The 27,856-nt window shown below is 48.1% G+C and overlaps 3 protein-coding genes and 1 pseudogene across 4 annotated transcripts in view; 3 read left to right on the top strand and 1 right to left on the bottom strand.

Annotated features, from left to right (window-relative positions):
- The window catches only part of SLC35E4 (solute carrier family 35 member E4), a 28,718-nt gene extending 9,487 nt beyond the window's left edge, over positions 1–19,231 (top strand). Inside the window, exons 2-3 of one of the 2 annotated variants that reach the window (XM_057744138.1) lie at positions 4,015–4,148; positions 9,901–10,039. In XM_057744138.1, coding sequence (XP_057600121.1) covers positions 4,015–4,100 — 86 coding nt within the window. In that variant the 3' untranslated portion in view covers positions 4,101–4,148; positions 9,901–10,039. Of the gene's footprint in view, positions 1–4,014; positions 4,149–9,900; positions 10,040–19,049 lie in introns of those variants that run through there. The other variant, XM_057744140.1, reaches the window with a different exon arrangement.
- Positions 10,097–13,800, bottom strand: DUSP18 (dual specificity phosphatase 18). The gene is made up of 2 exons (XM_057744141.1): positions 13,460–13,800; positions 10,097–11,578 (listed from the first exon to the last, which is right to left on the bottom strand). The coding sequence occupies exon 2, from the start codon at positions 11,506–11,508 to the stop codon at positions 10,942–10,944; it is 567 nt and encodes a 188-aa protein (XP_057600124.1). The 5' UTR covers positions 11,509–11,578; positions 13,460–13,800; the 3' UTR covers positions 10,097–10,941.
- The window catches only part of OSBP2 (oxysterol binding protein 2), a 158,190-nt gene continuing 144,571 nt past the window's right edge, over positions 14,238–27,856 (top strand). Inside the window, exons 1-2 of the mRNA XM_057744133.1 lie at positions 14,238–14,274; positions 20,533–20,661. The gene's annotated coding sequence lies outside the window, so the exon portion shown is untranslated. The remainder of the gene's footprint in view (positions 14,275–20,532; positions 20,662–27,856) is intronic.
- On the top strand, positions 23,868–26,033 carry LOC130859123 (ADP-sugar pyrophosphatase-like; annotated as a pseudogene).

Raw genomic sequence — 27,856 nt, 5'->3', positions numbered from 1 at the left:
CCAGGAACTCCACCATCACGCTCTTCCTATTCAGTTGTAAATACTTCCAGGAAATAACACAAAACACAGTGGAGAGATGTGGAAGGTTTTGAGCAGGCAAGGACCATGATGGAACAATAAATGGGTTTTTTTTGATAATGGTCCTTCAGTTTGGTCTGGATCCTACGTGGAGGAGAAATTGAAGGGGCTTGGGACAGGAGGCAGGGAGACCAGGGAAGATCAATTGTTGTGGCCCGTTGAGCAGATGACAGTGGGGACGTGTCTTAGACGTGGTGCAGAGTAGCATCAGTTGTACTGATCTGAGGTAACAAGTTATCCCCAAACATTATGGCTTAGAGCAATGACTATAAGTTATGTCACAGTTTCTGTGGCTCAGGCATTTGGGAGAGGCTGAGTGGAATAGTTCTGGACCAGGGTGTCTCATGAGGTTGCAGTCAAATGTCAGCCAGGGCTGCAGTCATACGAAGGCTTGACTGTGGCTGGCGGGTCCCCTTCTAGGATGTCATTCACTTGGCTGTCGGCAGGAGTTCCTTGCCATGTGGGCCCTTCCACAGGGCTCCTTGAATGTCCTCATGACATGGTAGTTGGTTTCCACCAGAGTGAGTGATTCAAGAGAGCAAGAAGCCACATCCTTTTTGATCCAATTTCCAAAGTCACACTCATTTCTCCAATATCTATATTTATTGTTTAATTCGAATTACTGTCACTTCTGACGTCTTATTGGTTACGACAAGACAACCCTATTCAATGTGGGCCCTCCCACCTTGACTACACAAGGGCATGCACCAGGCGGAGGGGGTCACTGAGGCCACCTCCGAGGCTGGCTACCGCATCAGTGAATGCTTGTGTAGTTATTGAGCGAGGACACAGCCTGGGGCCAGGGGGGATGAAACTGGGAGCTTCCTGTTCCAGGTGGGATCCTGTCAGCCACACTTCTGCATCCTTCCTGACACAGTACTATACAGTCCTGGCCCACAGCAGGCACTTGGCGAATGCCCGTCTCTGTGACGGCTGGAGGCTTCTTCTTCGGCTCCCCACTGCAGACAAGGAGAAGGCCTGGGCTCCTGGGTCTGGTAGGTGAAGCTCTGGTTCTCTGATGTTTCCAAGCCCACTCCCTGTGACTTCTCCAGCTCTATGAGGCCACCCCCGCCCCTGGGCCTGATAGAGCCTTCCAGTACGAGGCCTCCTTCTGCCCCTCCTGACTGCCACAACCCTCACGTGCCTCCTCCCTGCTTCTCTAAACACTGCCAGCATCCCAGCTAGGTAGATTCTGGCCCAGCAGTAACTGCTGCCTGGGCTGGGCACTCCTCTTTATAAGTTTAAACTTTCTTTGGTGGAAGAACCCTTGACCATGCTTCTTATGCTGGAGCCCAATATCAAATAAGCCAAAGCAGAATTGTCCTAGATGAACCAGGAACACCTCACACCTCTGCCAAGTTTCCCAGGTGAAAACCACAGATCTAGTTCAACCCTCATTCATATAGAATACCAAAGCCCAAAGAGATGGCCGTAGTCCATTGGGCTACTGTCACAAAATGCCATAGACTGGGTGGCTGATAAAAAACGGAAATTTACTGCTCACAGTTCTGGGGGCTGGGAGTCTGAGATCAGGGTGCCAGCATGGTTGGGCAAGGGCCCTCTTCTGTGTCACAGACTTCATTTATAAAGGCACTAATCCCATTCATGAGGGATCCACTCTCATGACCTCATCACCTAATTACCTCCCAAAGGCCTCACCTCCCAATACTATCACCTCGGGCATTAGGTCTCAACATATGAATTTTAGGGAGACACAACATTCAGACCACAGCCGTGATCTTGCACAAAGAGGGAGCAGCAGGGCGAGGTCTTCATCTCCTAATACTTGGGGTCCTGCCCGCCCTTCCTTGCTCCTCACTCTGTTGTGAAGAACAGAGCCAGGGTGTGACGTTGCAGGGGTATGCGGGGTCCGGCCCAGGCTCCCAGGGAGGTGTCTGCCAGGTGTCCCCCAGCTCAGTCAGGAAGACATTTTTTTCTTCGGGGGAAAGGCATTATGGATATTTTTCCAAGGGAAGTCTAGAAAGATTTGTGGTAAGAGGCTTTTATGTGCGTTTAAAGCTTTCTGCTTTTGAGTGTCTCCTGGCACCTCTGAGAGGGGGGATGGATGGTGTATTCGTCCAGGTCCTCTGAGAAGAAAGCACCAAGATGGGATTAACAGTGCAAGGATTTTATGAGGGCAAACATTTGTGCGAGACAATGGGAAGGGGGCTGGGAAGGCTGGGAGAGCGAGCCATCAGACTGATGCAAGTGGAGGAGACAGGGAGGGAAGCCTGGGGGGAAGGATTCTTGACCACGCAACTGTCAGCAAGGAAGCCAATCAGAAGAGTGCATGTCTCCCAGGACTGTGCCTGCCTTAGTACCGCTGTTACGGCCGGGAATTGGCTAGAAGGAGCGTGAGGGAAGTCTAGTCTCAGCATAAACGTGGTGATGGAGTTCAGAGTGTCATGGCGGGGCCCTTCCTGTAATCCAAGCCTGTGGGGCACGTTCTTATGGCCACCCCAGATGGCATGGTGACTCCCCTTTTACAGGCAGAATTCCAGAAAAACTCCAGGGTCTGCCTGCAGTCACAAAGCAGAATGAGAATCCACACCTCTCAGCTCTCATCCCAAGCTCCTTCCTGGGTGACGGAGGTCCTCCGTCCAGAGGTGGAGGTTGATGGATTCTTAGGGCATCTGGACTCAGCATCCTAGGTAGGTAAGCAGGACTGTGTGCTTCAGGGTGAAGAGCTACCTGTCCCTAGATCAGTAATGAGATCACCACCTCAACAGAGAGGTCATTCAGGGAAATCTCCAGGGCCACCAGCGTGTGCCTGTTTACCTGACAGGGTATTATGAACATCACAGAAAGGTCTCACACCAAATTTAATTGACTTTAATTCATCACGAAGAAAGAAAGGGATTCTGTACTTCTGGAGTAGGAAAGTTAAAGGTTCACGAAATCGGAGGCTTGGAACCTCTGCTCCAAGCCAGGCTGTTGGGCTGTAAGGGCCATTTCATTCTCCCCTCTTACAGGATTGCATTAAAACTCCAACATGATGGGAATTCCAGTGGTTAGGACTCCGTGCTTCCACTGCAGGGGGCACAGGTTCCATCCCTGGTCGGGGAACTAAGATCCAGCCTTTCCACTCTGAGTCTGGAGGAACAGAGTAGACTGTCTGGGAAAAGGACTTGGAGCCTCTCGAAACGTCTTAACCTCAACTTCTCCCACTTAGGATGCGAAATCCTGGTCCTGCCACATGCAAATCTGAATATTGAAAGAGTAATTTTAAAAGGAGGGTCCAAAATTATATTTTCTCAACTATGGACAGAAAAATGCATAGAAAGAAGGAAATATACCATAATACCAAAGTGTTGACTTGGTTACTGCTTGAGGATAGTATTGTAGATGGACCGTATTTATTTTCCTTTTTCCAAGAATGAGTGTGTTTTTTTTTTTTTTTTTTGGCGCACGGGCTTAGTTGCTCCGCAGCATGTGGGATCTTCCTGGAGCTGGGATCGAACCCGTGACCTCTGCATTGGCAGGCGGATTCTTAACCACTGCGCCACCTAGGAAGCCCTGAGTGTGTATTTTTAAACATACATTTCTTAGGGCTCCAGTTCTGACTAAGAGTAAGAAGTGTAGTCTGTCTCTCCCACTGAATAAAACTAAAAACCCTGGACAGATTATAGGAAGCAGCTCTCTTGAGGACTCTGAAAAAGAGATGGTAGCAGGTGGACTGGGAAAGGGAACCAGAACTTGGAGTATAAACAGTCTGGTGGCGAGTCTCCCATTTTGCTTTTTGCTCCTGTATCTGCTGGCCTCGTCTCAGGGGCAGTGTGAATCCTGGAACTGTGCAGTGGACATGGAAAGGAAGAACTCCAAAAGCTGCCCTGTCTTTCTGGTCTGAGGAGTGGGAAGGAATGCCTCTTCAGCACAGAAAGACTGAGGGAAATCTCTCTCTCTCTCTTTTTTTTTTTTTGTTCTTTTCTCGTATAGTCCTATCCCTGGGCAAGCCTCATATTGAAGTTGAAACTGGGCGGCAGCAGTGGCAGGAGCAGTGGAAGCCGGGAAAGCACCTATAACTCGGAGGGGAATCCTTTTGTCTGACCAAAAGTACTGTGGCTTGAAAGGTGTGTGTAGTGGGGAGGAATCCTCTTGCTTTTTGTTCTCTCTTCATCCTGTCGCCTGGTCCCAGAGCAGAACCGGTCACAGGATGTAGGCAGGAGAGCAGGGAGACTAAAAGCCCTGGTTTCTAGCTGGAAGACAAGGTGGGAAGGGTGGTCTTGAAAACTGGAGAGTGTGGGAGAAATCGTGGGGAGGAGGAAGCTTGAGAAATGGATCCCATAGGATTCACATGCATGGAGCTGACCCTAAATAGTATTCCCATGACTTCGAGAATGAAACTACTATGTAGACCACCCAGATTTCAGACTGAGCCCTGGGTGGCACAAGCTTAGGACAGGTTTGACTTACATTGCAAAAGTTCTGAAAATTGATAATTAAACTATGGCCCTGTTGAAAAACAAAATCAACTGAGTAAATTTAAGAAATCTTACTGGCTTTATTCAGAGATTCATGAATTGGGCAGTGGCCAATCTGACAAATAGAAAGAGCTCTGAGGAGCTGTACAAAATGAAAGACTTCTATAGGCAGAAGGGAGCAGGAATGAGGAAGTTATTCCAGGCAGAAAATCGCATTGGTTATTGCAAGGTTACCTTCCTTTAGGGGATGGCAGGGGTCTAGCAGGCAGATTACCTAACTAGTGCTGATCAGGAGATTCCTGACTGACTGGTTTAATATTCCATTTCTGGGAGAGCTGAAACTGTATGTAGTTAAGTCTCAGTTTGGTGATGTGGGGCTTAGCATAAGTGACTCCATTTGGGGCCTGGTGTCTTGTTTTTCACAGCGCACACGGGGCAGACCAGAACTGATCCTAAATGGATCAAATGGCTCCTAAAACAAAGACAACATTTTCCACAGGATTTACCCAAGACCTAGAGTCTCATGATATAATATTCAAAATGCCCAGGATACAATACAAAAGTACTCTACAGACAAAGAACCAAGAAAGTCTAAACACAGAGATGCCCCAAATGTTGGAATTATCAGAAAAAGACCTTAGAAATGAAACGATAGAAAGTCTCAGCAGAGAAATAGAAGATACAGAAAATAACCAAATAAAAAAATTTTAAGAAAATACATTAAAACCAACTTTGAAAATATATTGGATGGCCTTAGTAGAAGAATGACAGAGGAAAGTCTGTGAACTTGAAGATACATCAGTAGAAATTATCTGTGAAAAGCTGAATGTCCACCTCTGCCCAATGCTGTTCCCTGGAAAATGTGGTCGTTACTTTACACGATAAAAGAGACTTTGCAGATGTAATTGAGGTTACAGACTTTAAAATCCAGACTATCTAGATTATTGGGTGGGCCTAGTCTGATCACATGAATGCTTAAAAGCAGAGATTTTTCTCTGGCTGGATTCAGAGATGCAACGGAGGGAAGAGTCAGAGGTATGCAAAGCGTGAGAGGGACTCAGCCCGCTGTTGTTGGAGGGGTCCCCAGGAAAGCATTAAGAGCAATGTGGGCAGCTTCCCGGCGGACAGAGCAGCCCCCAGATGATACTTAGTACGGAAATGGGGTCCTTTTCAACTACAAGGAACTGAATTCAGCCAACAATCTCAATCAGCTTGAAAGCAGACTCTTCCCCAGAGCCTCCAGTAAAAAACACACGTGATTTCAGCCTTATGAAACGCCTTGATTTAGGCCTTGTAAGACCTTAGGCAGGAGACTCAGTAAAGCCCAGCCAGACTTCTGACCTACAGAAATTGTGAGGTAATAAATAGGTGTTGTTTGAAGCCACTAAGTGTGTGGTAGTTTGAGAAAGAGAAAACTAATACATTTCCCATAATGAATAGCAATGAGTAGTAAGATATTAACTTAAGTAGATTATGAAAAGTTAAGCATATTATAATCCCTAGTGCAACCTCTAAAACAACTATACAAAATTAATGTGGAACACTTAAAAATATTAATAATTTGAAAGAAGGCAGGAAAAGGGAAACAGAGGAATGAAAAACAGAAAGGACAAACAGAAAACAATAAAATGGTAGCCCTAAATCCAAATATCAATATTTTGGGCCTACAAACACCAATTGAGAGACAAATTGGATATATAAATAAAGACCCGACTACATGCTTTCTACAGGAAACCTACTTTAGGTTAAAAGTAAAAAGACGTAAAAAGATCATGCAAATACTACTTTTAAAAAAGCTGGTTATATTAACGCCAGACAAAATAGACTTCAAAAAATTAAGAATGATAAAGAGAGACACTGCGTAGTGATAAAAGGGTCAATTCACCATGAAGACATAACAATCCTAAGTATGTTTGAACCTAACAACAAAGCTTCAAATACATGAAACAAAAAGTAACAGAATTGAAAGGAGAGGTACACAAATCCACAGTGTTAATTGGATACTTCAACATTCCTGTCTCAGTAATCAATAGAACAAGTAAACAGAAAACCAGAAAGAGTGTAAAAGAATCGAGACTGCCATCACTCAACTGGTCCTAATTGACATTTACTGAACATTCTGTCCAAAATACCCCTTTTTCTCCCCCAAGTGCACATGAAACATTCACCAAGACAGACCATATCCAACATCAGGAAGTAAACATTAACAAATTTAGAAGAAATGAAGTCATATAACGTATGTTCTCTGACCTTGACGGAATTAAACTAGATACCAACAAGAGGGAGATGGCCGTAAAATTTCCAAACACTCAGAAGTTAAACTGCACACTTCTAAATAATACATGGGTTAAGGAGGACATTGCAAGGGAAATTAGAAAATGTTTTGAAATGAACAAAAATGAAAATGCAGCATATAAAACTTTGTGGGATGCAGGTCTCAAGTTGGTAATCTAAGTTTCCACCTTAGGAAATTAGAAAAAAGAGCAGAATAAACTCAAAGTAAGCAGAACTGTGGAAATAATAAAGAGCAGAAATCAATGAAATAGAAAAGGGAAGAACAATAGAGAAAATTAAAGACACAAGGTAGGTAATTCTTTACAAAGATTTTTTTTTTAAACAAATAACTTTTTTTAAAATTAATTTTATTTATTTATTGGCTGTGTTGGGTCTTCATTGCTGCACACGGGCTTTCTCTAGTTGCTGAGAGCGGGGGCTACTCTTCATTGTGGTGTGCAGGCTCCTCATTGTAGTGGCTTCTGTTGTTGTGGAGCACGGGCTCTAGGCATGTGGGCTTCAATAGTTGCAGCACACGGGCTCAATAGTTGTGGCTCACGGGCTCTAGAGCACAGGCTCAATAGTTGCGGCGCATGGGCTTAGTTGCTCCATGGCATGTGGAATCTTCCCAGAGCAGGGCTCGAACCCGTGTCCCCTGCATTGGCAGGCGGATTCTTAACCACTGCACCATCTAGGAAGTCCTACAAAGATTTTTTTAAATTGATAAACCTCTAGCTAGACTAACAAAGAAATAGAGGAGACAAATTATCAGTGTGGAGAATGAATATGTGATGTCACTATAGACCCTGCAGATAGTAAGGATGTTAAGGGAATACTATAAACAACTCCACATGCATAAATTTGACAATTAGATGAAATGGACCTATTCCTCGAAAATCACAGACTACCAAAACTCACCGAAGGTGAAATAGATAATTTGATTAATCCTTTAACTACTAATGGAATTGAATTCATTGTCAATTCCTTCTGAAAAAAGAAATCTCCAAGCCCAAATAGTTTCACTGCTGAAGTCTACCAAAGAAGAAATAACACCAATCCATGTATCTCTTCCAGAAAATAGGAGAGGATACTTTCCAACTCTTCCATAACCTAATAAATGGCAACTACAAAAAAGCCTATAGCTAACACCATAGTTAATGGTAAGAGACTGAACACTTTCTAAGATTTGCAGTAAGGTAAGATTTACTATAAAAGCTACAGTAATCAAGATAGTGCAGTATCAGTAAAGAGGAAGACATATATCAAACAGAATGAACAGTACAAAAACAGACATGCAAAGGTGCAAAGGCAGCTCAACGGAGAAAGGACAGCCTTCAACAAGTGGAGCTGAAACCATTAGATGTCCATATGAAAAAATATGAACCTCAAACTACACCTCACACCTTATACAAAAGGATATGGAAATAAGTGAAAAATTTAAACTCTCAAACATTAGAGAAAATCTTTGTGATATGAGGTTAGGCAAAAAGTTCTTAGACATGACACACCAAAGCAACAATCCATGAAAGGAAAACCTGGTAAGTAGCACTTCATCAAAATTTAAAACTTTTGCTCTATAAAAAACACTAAGAGAATGAAAAGACAAGCTAGACTGGGGAAAAATATTTACAAATCCGTATCTGATAAAGGACTTCTATCTAGAATATACAAAGAATTCTCAACATTCAATAGTAAAACAACTCAATTTAAAAATGGATAAAAATGGGTAAAAGAGTTGAATAGACACTTCACCAAAGAGGGAATGTGGAAAGCAATTAAACACAAAAAGATGCTGAACATCATCAGGGAAATGCAAATTAAAACCGCAATGAGCTAACACCACACACCTATCAGAATGGCTGAAATAAAAAATATTGGCAATTCTAAATACTGGCGAGAAACTGGATCTCTCATAGTGGAAGGCAAAATGGTACACCCACTCTGGAAACTTGGTAGTTTTTAAAAGTTAAACATAACCTTTACCATATGACTCAGCAAGCCCACTCATAAACTTATGTTCACATAAAACCTATACACAAATATCTGTAGCAGTTTTATTCAGAATCACCCAAAACTGGAAACAACCCAAATATCCTTCAACAGGTGAAAACAAACTGTAGCCCATCCATACAATGGAATAACACTTAGCCATAAAAAGCAACATGTGTGAATCTCAAAGAAGCCAGTCTCCAGAGGTAACATCCTCTGATTCTATGTATGTGATATTCTAGAAAAGACAAATCTATAGGGAATGGAGAACAGATAGGTGTTTGCCAGGGGTAGGGGTGGGACAAAGGGGCAGCATGAAGGAATTTTTTGGGTGATGGAACTGCTCTGTGTCCAGATTACGGAGGTAGTTACACAAATGTGTTAAAACACATAGAACTCTACATAGGAGAAAATTAATTTTATGGTATATTAATTAAAAAATTTTCAAAACTGAAACAAAATATATTCAAATAAATGTCTCTTTAAAAATGTTTTCAAAGAAATTTTCCACCTGGGTTTCTCCCAGATGGCTTTCCTCTGCTTTGTGGGCAGCCTCTCCCACACCAGCCCTGGTGTTAGCGGGTCTGTTTATTCATCTATAAAATGAGATCAGTCTACAGTAGTGACTTTCCTTCTCCCCGGACCCTAAAATTACACCCCTGGGCAAGCCCTTCATGGAAGCGTGTGTGGGGTGGGTGGGGGGGAGGTGGATAGGTTTGGAGAGGAGAGCATTTGCCTCCACTGGGCTCTGGACCTAGAGCACTTGTGGTTTTGACTGGCCCATGCATTGTCTGTCTGAAAATCTCTGCATTAGAATATCTGCTCTTGACCCAGATGCTCACACACCTGGGGGGGTTCAACAATCCTCCATCCCAGGGCCTAATGACAGGGCCCACTCATTTATCCCTTTGGCACACGCCCCACTGGACCCCGGCGGTCAGCCAGACCAGGGCGCTGGCTCTAATGATCAGCTATGTAAACAAGGCCCTTTGCGGGAAGCTGAAGTGGGCTCCTTGTTCTAGGAGTCCCAGGCTGCGCGTGGATTAAACACAATGGGAACCCTGAAAAGGCTTCAGAGGTCTAGCCCTCCTCCAAGGCAGGGTCTGAAAGGACTGAAACCATTTCTTCCCCCACACAGGATCACTTTTTGGAAGAGCACTTTCTAAGCAATAAAGGGCTGTGCACAGATGGGGGAGCTGCTATTATGAGTGAGGATGACTTGCTGACCCGGGCCAGCAGGGACAGAGCATCATTTGTGACGAGACCTGCGGTTACACCAAGCACCTGCCACGTGCCAGGCACCGTGCTAAGGAAGCACTGAATCTTCATGATGACCCTGTGAGGAAAGGGCTGTTATCGCTTGGACAAGGAAACTGAGGCTCCCAGAGGCCCCAGATCACACAGGCAGGGGGTGACGAGGCTGGGTTCCGGTCCACAGCTCCAGCCATCTGAGCTGAGGCTTGTGAGAGGAACCTCTGGGCCTGATGTCAGGCCCGCTCTCCACACGTGCCCCAAGATGGAGACTAATGCCACCTTTCATCAAAGGCTGGTAGGGGACCCTGCCACGTACAACAGTGCTCCAAAAAAATGTTATTTAAGAAATTTTCTACAACGGAATACTTCCTTTGAAAACTATCTTATGCGTAAGTCCAATCTAGAAAACCAGATTTGAAGGTGGAAGCAGGGTTGGCTTGGGCCCTCAGGGCTCCTGGAGCACCACTTGAAGGCTACTTATGCAGCAGGTTGGCACTTACTGTGAGAAGCACGGTAGGTGCCATGATGCTTAAGGCTGGCTTCGCGTTCAAAAGAATGAGGTGGGATTGTGGCAGACTCACTCCTGGGTTGGTCGGTCAGGGAGAGGGCTGCAGGATTCCAGGCTTGCCATATGCATTGGGCGCTGGTCCATTTGGTTCACTCTCCCCTCTGGTCAGCAGCCATGAGCTGTCACTCGCAGGGTGGGAAACTTATCTTCATCATCTTACATTTAATAAGCTGAATCTTTAAAGATATGAGTTATAAGATTAAGAGCTGCAGCACCCTTCCTTTTTTCTTGTCCTTATAAAAGGCATCATCTGATTTTTCTGTATCAATGGAAGTAGAATGTTTAAGTACAGATCTTGGTGTAGGATCAATGGCAGATCTGTACCTCTGACCCTGGGACCAGGGCTGATGGAATGGCTCACAGTGGAATCATCAGACGGACCTCCTTCTCGTAGATGTCAGGGATCACCCCCATGGGGGAGCTGACCATGTGCACGGTGTTCTTGCCAAACAGCTGGAACTCATAGTGGATGAGCTGCTCCCAAAAGCCATTGTTGGGCCGGATGATGGGCCGGCATGACTTGGTCCACGTGTGGGCATCCAGCAGGGACATGGCGTGGTACTTCATGAGATAGGCAAGGCAGAGGGCGGCTGATCGGCTCACGCCAGCGGCACAGTGCAATAGGGTGCGGCCCTGCTTCATCTCCACACTGTGGATGTGGTCCGCGATGGGGTCGAAGAAGTCACAGAGACGCGACATGGGTGTGTCAGCCACAGGCACCTGCACGTAGTGGATGTCCTCGTATAAGGTGTTCACCACCTCCACTGAGACGTTGATGACCGTTGTGATGTGGTTGCTGGAGAGCATGAGCTTGTTGTTGGCGGCCACCCCGTTGCTGATATACAGGCTGCTGGTGATCTGTGAGAGGCCGCTGACCGAGGGCTGCCGGAACTGAACCGGGAAGGCACACGGAGATGCTGTCATTGGGCCGGTGGGTCAGCGGCCAGTGAGACATAGAGGCTGCATCTTCCTGCTAGGCTGTGTCCATGAAAAACTGCAAGGAGGGAGAGGAGACAAATGAGGAGCCAAAGTCTGTCCCCCACTGCTTGATATAACTCAGCGGCGGCCCACTGTCAGGAGGAGATGGGGCCCCTTAGCTTGGCTGTCAAGGCCATTTGTGGCCCAGCTCCTGTCCATCTCTTCAGCCTCCTGTTAACCTTTCCTGCATCCAGAAGGGCCTCAGCTGGGCTGAGCCATGTGCAGTTCCGTATGGACACTGGTCCTCTCTGGCCCAGGCCTTTCCTGCTCTCAGCCCAGAACCTCCTTTCCTTACAAGCCTGTCAGGTCCTAATCTGTTCCATTCAGAAGAGGACTGTTGAGCACTGGGATCTTAGCCAAGGGTCACTTCCTGAGGGAAACCTTCCAAGACTACACCCCTCCCCCATATCTGATCAAGTGCCAGCCCCAGGCAGGCCTTATGTGCCCTCTTTCCTAACGTTTCCTGAAGATGTGCTTTTGCCGTGATCTGTCTGTGAGTCCTCTTGGGATATCACTGTGTCTATCTTCACTCCTACTATATCACCATTGCCAAGCTGCGTGTCCCCACAAGTAGGTGCTTAAAAATATTTGCTGAATGAAGAAATGACTCCAACAACCACGACTTTGCCTCCTGAGAGGTTTTCTGGGAAAGATGAGATCTCTGGCTACGTTTCTCTAGAATTCTGGGGAGGAGCTGGGTGGAGGTGAGGGTGGATCTTAGGCTGCTGGAGAGGAAGGTCAAAGGCTGTGCAGACAAATCCTACCTGCTAGTACCCCAGAGTCCAATGCAATAGGCTCACCCCAGGTAGGGGCTGGTTTGTTCTAAAAGTCTTGTGAGGGCAGGGGAAAAGCCCCACCCCTACTCCCACCCAGTTGGAAGCCTAGTGCTAAGGGATCTTCCGGACCCTCATCACCTGAAAACCCAGAGAGAAGTGGACGGAAGTCCCCCAAAACTAGTGCCCAGTAGGCAACAGGAATAGGGGTGACTGCTGTTCATCACAGGGATAAAAAGTGTGCAGAGGACGAGACAGTGCTTTGAAAGGTGAGGGTAGTGATGAGAGGAAAGTCGTTTTCATGCTAGTCAAGAAATATTTATCAGGCACTGTCCTAGGTGCTGAGGATACTGAAACGTACAAGTCAGCCATGCGCGTCCCCCCACCCCCCCAGCTCAAAGTCTAGTGGGAAGAAACGGACATTAAATAGGCATTTATGGGCGCAACAGCGTTGGAAAATAGAGATAACAGTTATAAGACTCTTATAAGAATCTTGCGAGGATTAAATGAGGTAACCCAGGTAAAATGTTTAACCACAGGGTCTGGCACAGAGGCCTGGCACATTTATCTACAGATGAGAACTACTGTTTTGTTGTTGTTAGGGAAGTTAAAATGCAGGGCGTTATGGGAATGAAGAGTACAGGGATTTATTTCAGGCTGGGGCTACGGAGTTGCAAAAGATCGCCTGAAGAAATGACACAAAGATCTGAAGAACGTTTAACGTGAGTGGGAAGGAGAGGGAGAAACAGCGACTCGACAGCATCTCAGTTTCACCATTTCATAGCCTACAAAGCCTTGGGCTGGATCTCCAAAACAGCATCACGAGCCGGTGTCTGGAGTTAATATCTCCATTTTACACACGGCGAAAGTGAGGCAGAGTGAGGAAGAGGACCTGTCTAGGATCACAGGGGAAGGTCGAAAAGCCTTCTGGTCTCATCATGTCTGGGAAAAGTGGGCAAACACCGCGGGGCTTTCGTAAATACCGGGTTATAAACGTGGAACAAAGTCCAAGGGCGGACGGGAGAAAGGCGCCACTTCCAGGGGTGAGTCAGGTAGGTTTCCTGGGGAGCTGGCGTTGGAATGGGCTTCTTCGCCCGCTCAGTGTCAAGACCTCGGTGTCTTACCTCTCTCGCGCGGGCGGGAGGGCAGGTTCGTTCAGGAAGCAACCTTGGGCGAGGGTCTCCGGGTGAGAGAAGACCGATCACGACCCAGGAGCTACGATCCCCGCCTGCCCGGCGCTCCGGTTTCCATAGCAATGGTCCCCTGTCGCGGGGAGGAATGGGCGGTGCTGGGTCTCCGGAGAGACCCCGGCCTCGTCTCCTCGTCCCGGAGCTGCCTCGCCCGGGTTCTCCCGGTTACCCGCCCTGCGCTCACGCGGGGACCACAGCAGTCCTAGCCGAGAAGTAGGGTCTGCTCTGCGCGCGGCAGCCCCCTCCTCCTCCCCAGCCTGTCTCCACGGCAACGCGCCGGGCCGCACCACGGCAGCCGCCGAGGGACAATCCTGCCCCGCCCGCAGCCTTCCGGGCTCCGCGCACACGGCCCGCCCATCCCCACCCCCACCCCGGTCCCGCCTTCCTTGCGCGTCTCCCAGGCAACGCGCCGTGCTCAGCGCCCAGCGTCTGCGCAGAGGCTCACTCCGCGTCTGCTCGCGCTCACAGAGCATGGATCGAGGCCCGGCTCCGGTTCCCGAGTCGCCCTCTAAGGTGGAAGACGGGAGCCCCGCAGTCAGCCAGCAGCCCAGGCCCTCGGTCACGTGGAACCTAGGCTCGCCCATTGCCTGTGCAGTCGCCCCCCAGGCGACCACCAGTTCTGGCACCAGCCCGGCCTCGGCCTTCTTCCGGCGCGGTATTCTCGGCCGCCGCCCCGACGTTCACGTAGGGACCCAGCCGCAGATCTGCTTCCTGCGGCCGCGGAGTGCGCAGCCGCCGGTGCTCTTCAGGTGCGGCCCGGCTGCCCAGGGTGTTCGTCGGCGCCCGGGGGAGCCGAGCTCCCTCAGACCCCTGCTCCCTCGGCCGGCCGCGGGGACGTTGGCCCCTCAGAGCCCGGCCCTTTCGTAGACCCCCGGAGAGTTGACTCGAACCTCCTTGGAGCTTGGGGAGGCCCGGGTCCCCTCAGGTCCGACACCCCCCTCCTCAGCCTCCACTTTCCGCAGTGGCCCAGGGAAAGCCCCCAGTTCCCTCAGCCGGGCCGCCATCCCCGCAGACCCCAGTTTCCCCTCCTCCATTTCACACCCGCCTCACAGCATCCTCCAGGCTCCCGCAGAGGCCTTGCTTTGGAAAGCAGTTTGGTTCAAAATGATCATTATTTATTACTTGGAAAGGAATATTTCCATAAAACTGCCCTTTTCCCCACCCTTCTCGGGAAGTATTGGTAAATTTGGTGCACCACTGAGTGGGTGAAGACTGTTTCATGTGTCTTTAAGTATTTTAGGTCTTTTTTCTTTTTCCTAACAATTTGGGGGGCTTTTGTATGTGAGCATCTTGATCTCTATAAACTAGCCTTTTCCATCGCCTCATGTCTTTGCTGTCAGAAAAAATGTAAATGGGAGATAAGGGGTGTTTGTTTCTACTAGTTTGTAAATGTAAAAACACTCATAAAACCTCAGCTCCAAACCAGCTGAAAATGAATTAGGAAAAATTTTTTTAATCCTTCAAAATGTTTTATCCTTTAAAAATTGTCCTAATTTTGACCTGTCAAAACAGTGTACACTTATAGAAAAATCAGACAGACAAGCTAAATGAATGGCTAGAGACAATCACTGTAACCATTTGGGTGTAAATCGCTCCAGATCTTCTCATATATATGTACTGCAGCATGCTTACACATTTTGGAGGGCGGAAGGAATATGTCACAAAAACGTTCACTATTTCGTAAACTTTTTTTCCCCACCCAGTACACTGTGGATGTCTGTTTTATTTATAACTGCATAGTATTTTATTGTGTGACCTAACCACAACTTATTCAATTGCTCCCTGATTGTACATTTTTTTTCCCTAACAAATTTTAGAAAGAAAAATATCATGAGTAATTATTTTTAAGTGGGCAGAAATACGTATGTAGTTGCAAAACCACTTCACGGTGTCACCAAATTATCAAAAAGTGAAAACTCAAGGCCTGGTATTATCCACTTTTGACCAGTTCCCCATTTTGACCAAATTGTTATCTCTAGGTTGGCCTGGAGCACCTAGTTCCATTCCATCATACCCCGTCCCATCCCGACTTCTACCTCTCACCCTCCAGAGTCTCCTCAAGTCCTTGTCCACCCCAAACTTCCTTCACTTTCCTAGACTTTTCCCAAACCCTTTTTCCTTAGAATTCCTGGATTAAGCAACCTAACCTCTGTCCAAACACTTGGTTTTCTTTTTTCCTGCTTCCTCTGACCTCCGCTGCCCAGATCCCCCTTAGACTTAGGCTTGAGCAGCTACCCCACTCCCGCCCCCAGCCCTCCTCAAATTCATCCCTCTGACTTTGCTTGTTTCCTCTAAGACCCTCGCCTCCCATTTCATCCTGCATTTTCTTAAGATGACTAATCCTGTGGACAGTTCTGAGTCCCTGTTGACGCTTCTTTGACCTTTCTACCTCCTTCTCTGGATGATTTTTCCTCTCAGCATCCAAGAAACACCCCTTTAGCACACATTTTCCGCAAGCAGAAACCTAGGCCTACTCCCTTGCTCCTCTGACAACTATGACAGGGTGGTGCCTCTCCCAAGAAGCCTCAGCCACCACCCCAGGATCCCATCAGATTGGGTGCTGTCCTGGTCCTGGCCCCAGCCATCAAGCCTGTACCACCTTCTCCCTCTGCAGCTTAATGAATGCCAGTGAAGCAGCAGTGAAAAAATTTTTACCCAAGAGCCACTTATCTCGGGTGATTATTCGTGACAACCTCAGTGCACAACGAATCTATGAGATGGAGGTAAAGTTGTCACAAGCTTTTGCATTAGAGGGTGTTAGTGGCTTGATCCATGTTCATTTCGCTCTCCCCCAAACCTCTGGGGGGAGAGCACAGATCTTAGAGGTGCTAGGAAGCCATCAGGGTGTACTAATACAAGCCCATTTTACAGAGGAGGCAGTTGAGGCTCAGAATTACTGATTTGCCCAAAGTGGGCTATTCCTGAGCTGAGGAAGCCAAGGAGGACTCCATGTCTCTTGGCTCCTGTGGCATTTTTTCCCCTTAAAGCACATTGCTTTCAATTTAGGGAATCCCTGAACGAATTTCTACTATCTCCCATAAAAAGAAGTCTTGGCTCCTAGAGCTTGAAGTGGCATTGACACCATTTGGTCATTTTTTTTCCTTCAGGGCTTATCCCCCACTTGCCACATGAGAACTGAGGCTCTTCTGCTTTTTGCTTTTGGACAAGAAGGGTTTGACCTGCTTACCCAAAAGGCCTCAGAAGACGAGGGAAGCCACAGTGTTATCCCACAGGCCCAGACTGATTAATTCGGTAAAAGCATCTTTAGGGCCTGCTTGGCTCAGGCACTGTTTGGGGCACGAGGAAGAGGCCAGTGAACAGGATGAACTCTAAGAACAGGCTCGTTTCTTGCAGCAGAGCAGGCAGCCCAGAGCTCAGGTGCTGTCCCCTTCTTGAGTCTGTTGAGCCTCCCTCCATGTTCCAGGACCGGATCTGGATGGGCCCGTGGGATTCTGACATTGAGAACAATGGGAAAGGTGTAAGAGATGGTGTCAGGTCCTCTTGAGGGTCACCAAGGCCAAAAGGAGTAGAGGCTTCGGTGTTTGTAGAGGCTTGGGTGTTTCTCCCTCTGCTAAACTTCCAGTGGCATGGTGTAGTAGAAGTAGGGTGGACTTGGACATGGGCAGGCCAGCTTTGGGTGAATTTGGAGAGTCACTTTTCCTCCCGGACTCTTTTTTTCTCATTTGTAAAATAGGATCTATTAGGATCCTCTCAGTTGCAGGTGACGCAAACTGAACTTGAACTCATTCAAGCAAAATAGAGAGTTTATGTAATGGAGTGTGGGTAGGGCAGGTTCATCATGTTTGGGATGAGAGATGGCAGGGGCTCCAATGCCATTGGATGTGCCTTCCACTCACCCTCTCAGCTCCCATTCTGCTTCCTTCTGCATGTTGGCATCGTCATCAGGCTGGCTGTCCCTGGGGAGTATGGCTACAGGAAACCCTGGCCTGTAGCCCAGAAAGGAAGTGGAGTGTTTCCACTTTTGGTCAAGTTAGACAAATCCTGGAGAAGGACTCTAGTTGGCCCAAGTTGGGTCACAGGCCCATCCATGCCCCAGTCACTGTGGTCAGGTAGTGTGGGCTACTCCTGACTGGCCCAGGATGGGTTGGGGGACACCCTCTATAACCAGAGGGTTTGGAGATGTTGCACCACTGGTAAGTAGGGTGAGGCTCTATAAGATATAACTGGAAGCTCTCCTGAGTTGCCTTTATATGTGCCATCCTCCAGTCATCCAGAAGGTCTCCTTTTGAAGCTGTATTCAGCCCTTACATGCTTTAGGCACACATCATCCATTATGCATTATTACCCCATTTAATAGTTCAGCAAACCGAGGCTTAGAGATGGAGTAACTTCACTAAGGTGCGTCACTGTGGTCTTGCAAACCCAGGTCTGACTGACCATGGTGCAGCACATCCTCCCTAAGGACAGGACTCTCTTCTCTGTAGACCCAGTGACTTGCTGAGGGCCCACTTGTGGGAACTCAGAGGATTTGAGAGGCCTGAGTGGCAGCGTGGCAGCCTTTCTCTCTTCCCTGCAAAGTGCTCCCAACAGGGGGAGAGACAGTTCTGGCGAGCCACTGACTTCTCAGGGCCTCCAGGAGGGCAGCAAAGCTCTAGCATCCTGGGAATACTCTGAGCAACGCGCTGAGAACAGTGGATTATGGCTGGTATCCCTTCATCTGTGCCACAGTTCTCAGCTGGGACAGCTTTGCCCCTCAGGGACTTTGGCGATGTCTGGAGGCATTTTTGGTAGCACAGGAGAGAGTGGGGTAGTGCTACTGGCATTTAGTAAGTGGAGGCCAGGGAAGTCAATGCTGCTAAAAATGTTACAGTGCACAGGCCAGCCCTCCACCACAAAGAATTATCTGGCCCTAAATGTCAGTAGTGCCAAGGTCAAGAGACCCTGATCCATAGTAAAAGTGAAATCACGCTGTGCCTTGCTTAGAAGTACCTGGACACGTGTGCCTTCCTGACTATGTTGTAGTTGCTGTGAAGACCTGTCGCTAATTTTTTGTAGTATCCTCTTCACAGCTACCTCATTGGAATAAGTAAATGACTTAGACAAAGGATGTGCCTTCCCAAAGCTAACAGTCTTGTTGGGGACAGGACAGAAGTGATATAATAGAAGAAATCAGTAGAGTTCAGTGTGATGTAGGGGATGTCACCGACAACATGTGGGGGGCACCAAGTGAGTAATAGGGACTGAGTGATAGGAGTTAAGGAAGGGTTTACAGGGTGCACCCTTTCTCATCCTCCCCTCCCCCCTCTTTCTCACTGCTCTTCAAATAGAGATGTTAGGTCAAAATCAGGCTCCAAGGCTGCAGACTGTCAGAAGGCACCATAGGAGTTATCTAGCTTGAGGCCCTCACTTTACAAACAGGGAAACAGAGGCTCCCTGTGAGCCAAGGTATTGATGGAATATGGGGCCCAGCTGGCTCCTTTTCCACCCTCATGTTAGCAGCACAAATGCCTCTCTTACTGTGAAGGAGCTTCTTCATCCTAACCTCACCTCTGTTTTTTGTAAGACAAGAGCTTCAGACAAGACCAAGAAAAAGATGGGCCACTTGTATGACCACCTGAAAAAAAAATTCATGACAGACCAGCTCAGAAAGCTGGGGCGCTGGCACCGGGAGTCCATGAACATCCGGCAGTACCTGGATAGCATCCGCATGTACAAGGAGCCTAACGGGAAAGACCAGCCACCCTAGTCAAAGCAGAATGATCCCCCCTGGGGCCATGACGACACTACGCTGACGCGAGGAGCCAGAAGCCAGCCAATCTCCACCATCGTAGAAGAAGAATAAATGAGGCCAGTGGACCGTGGAGCACAAAACCCCTCAGCAATGCGAATATTGCCTTCCTGTCCCCTCCCTTCTTTCCTGGTGAAGGCAATCCTGATAGTCCTGTCGCTGCCCAAGTGGAAACGGCTGAATCTAGCCTGCTTCCAAGGTTAAGGCAGAGATTGACCTTTGGTACCTTTGTGTCTGGTGCCGTGCCAGGCCAGGTGTGCTGGGACAATGGTACCTTAGATGGGAAGGGCTCGGTAATGCCACTGCCTGGCATTCCAGTGGTAAGGAGTCAGGATGGGGCATCAGGCAGACCTGGATTAAGGGCTATTTCTGCCATCCATCAGCTGTGTGACTCTAACCTCTCTGAGCCTCTGTTTCTTTATCTGAAAGAATGGGGAAGTAGTGAGGGACTCTGCCTCTGAGAACTGGCATGAGGATGTGGAGGGCTTGGCCCAGGGCCCGTCATTCTCAGTAGCTCTCATCACCGTGCCTCCAGTTAGCTTCTAGCCTTGTCATTCCCCACTCCCTGGCCTGCCTGCGGTCCCAGCTACACCCCGATGGTCCCCACATCGTGCCTTTACTTGCACAGGCTCCTCATCCAGAATGCCTCTTCAGCCCCCCCAGGGGCTCTCAGGAAGCTCTCTTTATCCTTCAAGACTTATCTCAAAGCCATCCCCCCACCAAGCTTCTCTGACCATCTTCTGCCTCCCGCCTGCCCCTCCTCCACCCGCCCAAGCCACATGGGTTCCCCTCTGCTCTGAACTTGGGTTACCTGTGGTGGCTTCACTCTGCCTTCTGTGGTAGATGTTTGGGTACTTGTCCCAGCCCTTGATTATAGACTGTACAGTCTTTGACAGCAGGGGCCAAGGATCCTCCAAGATTCAGTTCAGGCCTCTTCCATGTCACTTCTCCCGCCCAGCCCCCCCTCCCCCCCGGATAAGGCTGCTCCTTCCTGTGCCAACACGTCTGTCTGCACTGAGCACGTGGCTGGCAATTTCTTGTTTGCTTCTTGTCTGCTTGACCACGTTGTAAATGTCTTGATGGTCAGGAAGCTGACTTGTTCATCTCTGTAACCACAATGCCCAGTAACACCAAATAGTCACTCTTATGTTTTTTGAATAAATGATTATTCCTTTGTTTAATTACAGCTTCAGCACAGTGTACAGAGTACGGGCCTGGTACATATTCTTTAAGTTAACCAAGTCCCCTCACTTTACAGATGAGGAAACTGAGGCCCAGAGAGGTGACCTGACTTGCCTAAGGTCACGCAGCAAGTTAGTGGCAGAGAACTAGAAGCAGGTTTCCTGACTGCCATGGAGTGGTCATTCTGCATCACCACAGCTGCTAGGTAAGGACCTCAGTCCTCTGGTGGCTTTTGGAAGCCCTTTTCATTCGTCCTCATCTTTATCCGGGGTGGGGAACCAGATGTCCATGATGCTTCTATTTTCCTTCCCGCCCCCCCCCCCCCGCCCCCTCCCTGGCTGCACTGCATGGCATGTGGGATCTTATTGTAGTTTCCCAACCAGGAATCAAACCCACACCCCCCTGCGGTGGAAGTGCCGGGTTCTTAACCACTGGACCGCTGGGGAAGTCCCCCTACTTTCCCTTTTAATGGTCTTCCTTACAGAACATGCTACTTTGCAGTGGGAGTCAAAACAGTCTTTTTCTAGGCTTTCGTCTGTTTTCTTGACTGAGCACAACTGATTAGAATAATTGACTTTAAATATTTAAATCCTATTATACAAGCAATATGACCACATTCACCAAAAACAAAAATTCTTCTATTAGATCAACCACTGCTAACATTTTGATGTTTCTGATATGTTGTGCGTTCAACAACAGTCTTTTTCCTTGGCACTGTACCTAGAAAAGGAGAAAGGAAGACTTTAGAGATCCTGGCGTCTTCACTCGGCCCACAGAGCAGCCCCAGCCCCTCTTTTCTCCAGACTGCTCCCAGGAATTCTCCACCTCCTAGATCTTCCCTAATGCAGCCTCTCTGAGCCTCACCCCAGTCTAGGCTCCAGTCACATGCACCCTTCTCCCCAGGATGGATGGCCTTGGCACAGGGTCTTTGCATCCTCATGCTGTGGCCCAGCAGACTGGAGAACCCCTGGGAGTGGGGGCCAGTGGGGGAGTTGGGATGTCTACCTAATAAGTCCCTTTATAAGCCACTAACTCACCTCAGACTGTGTGGACTTAGTCTTCCCATTTTTGCATTAAAAAAACAGAGGATGTTGCATTTAAGTAAGGAACAAGAAATGATGAAATGCTGGAGAAGCCACCTAATTGTTGAGAGAAAAAAAGAAAATAAAAGGGAAGGAAAATCAGTGAAGGAAGAATGGAGGAGTGTGGGATGGGAAGATATTATTCGAGAAATAGAATCTTGAAGCTAAGGAGGGCCTTAGGGATACTTTCGTCCAGTGGAGGAGACACACATACACACGGAACTTTTAGTTCAAATGAAGTCTCAGCTGGAAGCCCATCCAGTAATGAAAACCACTGACATATTCACATTTATTGAGCACTCATACTCCAGGCACAAGGCTCAGCTCTTTACAAACGAGTCACTGACTCCTCCCAACAACAAAGTAGGTCATTTTATTAGCCCTGTTTTATAGATGAGAAACCGAGCCTCAGAGAGCATAAGGCTGGGCAGCTAGTAAGTGACAAAGCCCACCTCAAGCCTGTCTCATCCAAACACCATCTCCTAAGCACCATGTGATAAGCTCCCAACCTTTATTGCTCCAGTTGGAAGTGGAGGCTGGGGACCCTGAGCCCTCAGGAGCATGCGTTCACAGACGGTGTGGCGGAGCCTTAGCTGTGACGTCGGTTACCTGAGGTCGGCTACTTCACAGAGACCCGGACTGAACTCCAGGTGCCCCTTCTACCAGGTGGCTCAGGGGAACTCGTCACCCATTCTGGGATGGACAGACTGTTAGGGAGAGTTAGGTTGCGTTAGGGACATGTGGACAAGGCGCACGTCCACCCAGGAAGTGGAAGAACAGGACACAGGAGTCCTGACCATTGCCCATTAGCTGTGAGAAGATGTTTTCAGTTTTGTCCTCAGGAAACCTCTGTGGAATATCCTTTGTGTCTGAAGAACCATGCTGATGGCAGGGGACAGATGAGTGATACTCTCTTTTAACGGGCTTGGGTGTTTGGGGCATACGTTTAGTTCTTGCTGAAGACACATTTCCTCCCCTCCTCCCCTTTCACCAGATGCACGTCACTCCTTTAGGGACTTGGAAAACCTTCCCAGTTTAAAAAGCTTGCTGGGTGCACAGTGGACCTTGTTCCTTCTCCAGAGCTTCTCCATGACCTGGAACAAAAGGAGGGAACTTCTGTTTACCGAGCACCTGTTACACACGAGGCATTTTATATCCTACCTCATTCAGTCCTCACAACTGTACTCTTCAGGTGTCACACCCACTTTTAAGGTGAGGGAGCGGAGGCACAGAGAGGCTAAGGAACTTGCTTGGAGTCACTAGGTCTGAGCCAGGGCGCGAGACACGTTGGCGTGCTCTCGCCACGCCATCCAGCCGCCCCAGTGATGCTCAGCTTCATCGCGAGCACCACCCTCGATTTCAGCCATTGTCGACCGCAGGCACCGCTCTGTGAGGGATGCCTGTTCATGGCCGTGGCCCCTGACTTTCCTCCTAGGCTACCACCGCTGACCATGTGGTCAGTGACACGGCAGGGAGGACTCATCCCCCTCATGGCAAATCCCAGCTCCAGGCTGTCAGGCAGGGGCAGTGGCTTCAGATCCCAGCAAATGGATTGGATGTGCAGCAGCCTACCAAGGGGCTAGGCAGCTAGTCAGGGAGCAGGGGAGGTAGTTGCAGCTAAGAGTGATCCCAAAGTTCTTACACGTCAGCCCCATCCATCTCTTCCCCCGTCCATCCACCCCATCCATATGTCCATGTGGCACTTCAGCCCACAATCAGAGCACAAAGGTGGAGAAACTGATTTTCTTGTTTGCTGTGACACCTCTCACTTCTCCCAACCAGTGTGGGGAACTGGGGTGACCTGCCGACGGCGAGTGCGTCTGCCCTGATTCACTCCGACCTAGGGAAAGTCACCTCTCCGCGCTGAGAGTTTGGGGAGCTGGAAAAACCTCAGAGCTGCCTTGAGGAGGGCACTTCTCTTATTTCATCAACAGGTAACAGAGGCAGAGAGTGGGGAATTGACTTGCCACGGTCAGATAAGGAATTCGTGGTGGATTTGGAACTGGAGGCCAGGGCACTGGCACTCGTTTGTGAAGTGTGAATGGGAATCCTGGCTCTCCTCACCTCCTGGGATTGCAAGGAGGACCCCACGAGATAAGTGGTGAGAAAGCGCTTTGTGAAGTGAGGTCACCAGGGCAGGACGTCCCAGAGGGGCAACCAGGGCCCCAGCTGCGGGGCCAGCACAAATCCCATAGTGACCACAAGGGGTCAGCAGACGCTCGTGCGCTCACCTGGGATCTGCCGGAAGGCACATACCGGTGAGCCAGGGTCTGGGAGGGAGGCCAAATCAGTTAATTCCTGGGCACCCGTAGCACAAACAAGAGGACGGATGCATCCCAGCCCGGACCACTGTGAAGTGGGACGTGATCCTCAGGTATTACAATTCAGAGCCTGGTCCAGCTGCTGACTTGGGAGCTCGGCAGCAGGGGCTGGGCCAGGAGCAGGCCTTGACTGGACCCCTCTGTCTCCCCCGGTAACCTTTCTCTGGGCTTCCGCTCTCTCACCTGCAACCACTTCGTGGGGAGGGTGATGGTGCTGGCGGCTGACCTCTGCATTTCCTTCCTGAGATGTGGCCCAGAGCTTTGCACACAATGCGACATAAATGTCTGCTGAGTAGGTGGGAGCAACTCCTGCCCTGAGCAAAGCCAGGAAAATCCAGGTCAGCTTGTGGCCACAGATTCAAATGTAGATGCTGGTTTGTGTCTCATTTACCCAGGAAAAGAGGGAGGCAGGGAAGCATGTCGCTGAGAGCACAAACTTGGAAGGAAGGCCTCCGTTCGAATCCCTTTGCCGAATGAGAATATCTGGCTGGAAGCTCTGCATGGGGCAGAATCAGAAACAGCAAAGTCAGGAAGAAGGCTCTGTTCTGTGGTGCCAGCGTCCACTCTGCAAGCCCTTGCTGACCTCAGATGTTTCATTCAGTTTCTTTAGGGAAGAGCTGTATTGTTTTTTGCCTGGGAGAAATGTTCCCTGCACTTGGCAAACTTCAGTGTAGAGAAGGGGAGGGCGGTGGGTTGGAGCAGTTATCCCCCATCCCTGCCCCAAGTTGTATGTGACTCTGTGTTTATTATATACTGAGCAGATACAGAAGGATATTGGAAAATACGTGTGCGGCATATGAATAATACAAGACACCCATGGGCTCACAAACCAATTTGAGGAATAAAATCTCCCATTTTAGTTCCCTGTTCTCACTCCCACCCTCTGCCACGACCTGTTGGCTTTGAGCCCAAAGCCAACTGGCTCTCAACTCCCCTTTAGTTGGCTTAGAGAATGTTCTCAGCTGCTGCTTCCCCGTTTTGCTCTTAAGAGCTCTCATCCTCTTTCCATATTCCAAGCACTTGTTGAAATCTCTCATTCATCAGTGATCCAGCTTTATTTAAAATGGAGGCAGTAGCCCCACATCTCCTGAGACTGCTGCCTCAGACCCATGCTTTCTCCTTTCCTCCCCTTTCCTAAAGGAGTACCCATCCCCTCGCCCCACGCCTGGGAGTAGCATGAACTTCTTACCTGGGGACTAGAAAGTGAAAATAGAACAAGAACCAGCAGATTTTTCTCAAAATACCAATCAGTCTAGGACTTCCCTGGTGGTCCAGTGGTTAAGACTCCATGCCTCCACTGCAGGAGCGCGGGTTTGATGCCTGGTCAGGGAACTAAGATCCCGCACGCCGCTTGGCATGGCCGAAACAAAAACCAACCAACCAAACAAAAAATAATAATAAAATAAAGCAAATATTATTTTAAAAAAACGCCACCAAATAGTCTATTACTTCAGAGGAGTTAATTTCAGGAGGAAAATGGGTCAAGCTTGAAAACACAACTTACAGAGATCCTACCGGTAGAACAAGAACTTGAGACACTGTGAAGCGGACAACCGGGAAAGGACCGTCAGCTGACCATGTGGCGGTCATCCCCGTGCTGCAAAGAGCCCTTCACTATGAGTGCACTGTTCTGGTGAAGCAGTTCCGACCACCAGTGTGGGGCTACTGCCTAGAATTCCCCGTGCGTCTCATGGATGGCAATGAAAGCCCAGCTGCTCTTCAGGAGCTCGAGGAAGAAACTGGTTACAAGGGCGACGTTGCTGAATGTTCTCCAGCTGTCTGTATGGATGCAGGTTTGTCACACTGTACCACACACATCGTGACTGTAACTGTCAGTGGAGATGATGCTGAAAACGTAAGGGCTAAGCCAAAGCCAGGAGATGGAGAATTTCTGGAAGTAATTTCCTCACCAAAGAATGACCCGCTGAAGGGACTTGATGCTCTGGTAGCTGATGAACATCTGACAGTGGACGCCAGAGTCTGTTCCTACGTTCTGGCACTGAAACATGCAAACACAAAGCCGTTTGAAGTGCCCCTCCTGAAGTTTGAAGGCCGAAGGACAGTGGCCATGTTTTTGTAAACAAGACACCAAGCCTCCTTCACTAAGACTTTGTATTCAGCTTAGTTGTAATGGAGATTTGAAATTAGCTTTTTCGTAAAATAAAAGCAACACAGAATGCATGTGGTGGTATGGAATTGTAATTACAGGTAGGCTGTAGCCTTCATTTAAATGCTAGACTCCAGCTAATATTAACGGAGAAGAACATAAATGCAGGTATGTTTAATCCAGCTTTAAAAGAAAAAAAAAAGCTCAGCTGTTACTTTTCTAATCTAGTCTAGGAGGTACAGTATTTCTATAGGAAAATAGTCCTGAATTCCAAATTAGGTCAACTCTTCCCAGCCCCCAATAAAAATATGTAGCTAAGTATGCAAATAACCATTAAAAAATAAAATAAAATTGAAACCCCCAACTTGGCCTTCCTAAGACCTCTTAACAGTTCTCTTTGCCCCCATGGCACCTGTCATCTTCTAAATGATTTTTTTTTTTTTTTTTGGTGTATTTATGTCTCCTCTTAGTAGAATGTAAGCTCTAGGATGGCAGGAATTTTTTTAGATTTCTTTCAGGGCCTGGAAGAAGGCTTGGCATATGATATAAATTCAATGAACGTTTGTTAAAGTCTTCTTTCTAGTTCTCTTTGCTGTTGAATTCTTAGTACTTTTGGAATTTTTTATACTTTTGTTTCAGGGGGGGTCTCTTTGGGTCTCAAGAAAGATAGGAGGCAGGGACTTTCCTGGTGGCCCAGTGATGAAGACTGACCTTCCAATGCAGGGGGCCCGGGTTTGATCTCTGGTCAGGGAATTAGATCCTGCATGTGGTAACTAAGATCCCACACATAGCAATGAAGATCCCTTGTGCCACAACTAAGACCCGGTGCAGCCAAATTAAAAGGAAAAAAAAAAAAGAAAGAAAGATGGGAGGCAAACATGGGTTCTTGTCAAATATCCTGAGCTAAAAGTCTCAGTGTGGGTGGTCCTTAATGTGGAGGGATCGTGGACCCCTTTAAGATTATGATGAAACCTACTGCAAATTGGCATTTACACTTAAAATTTATATATAGTTTTTGAAAACTATACACTTCATCTTAAGGACCTGTTCTCTTAGAACATTTCTGGAAAGATGTGTAGAAACTATCAACACACTAGCCCCAGAGAGGAGGGAGAGGGGAGTTCTTCTTTCATTATGTACCCTGTATACTTCAGTTCTGTAAAATGCAAGCATTACAATTTCAAAGTTTTAGAAACCAGTTAAATATTTGAAAGAAACCTATGTTCTAACCCCTTGGGGTAATCACAAACTCACATGTCTTCAGGGGCCAGGGAGATCAGTGCACGTGGCTTTAGGACAGTAGGCAGCAGTGGGAACTGTGGCTAAACGAAGCTTGCGCACTCCACCCCAAGATGCTTAAATTCAATGGCATGAAAACCATGGTGTTGCTCTGGCTATTTAATTCATTTCACTGAACATGTCACAGAACGCCCTTTAGTTAAACAGAGAATATTTACTGAGCACCTGCTATGCTAAATGAGCTTTACAAACATCACTTTATTACTCTCAACCTGTGAGGTAGAGATTATCTTCTTCATTTTACTGATGAGTAAGAGGAAGATCTGTGAGGTGGCTGAAGATCCCGCAGCCAGGGAGTGGTTGGGCTGGGATTTCCTTAGTGGCTCTGACTCCCCAAACCCAAGATTTTCCCTCCACATCACTGCCCATCAAAATGTGGCCCATGATCCGCCCACATCAGAAACCCCTGGGGAGCTCATTAAAATGCATACTCCTGGATTCCACCTCAGACCTACTGACTCAGAATCCCAGGAAGATGGGGATGGAAAACTGAATTTCTTACAAGCTTCCCTGGGGTGACTGGAAACAATCATTATTTTTCGAATAGGTTTAACAGACACATGGTTAAAACATTCCAGAGGTTCAAATAAA

Source organism: Hippopotamus amphibius, chromosome 8, assembly GCF_030028045.1.
Source record: "Hippopotamus amphibius kiboko isolate mHipAmp2 chromosome 8, mHipAmp2.hap2, whole genome shotgun sequence".
NCBI lineage: Eukaryota > Metazoa > Chordata > Mammalia > Artiodactyla > Hippopotamidae > Hippopotamus > Hippopotamus amphibius.
This window is presented reverse-complemented; position numbering and strand designations above follow the sequence as displayed.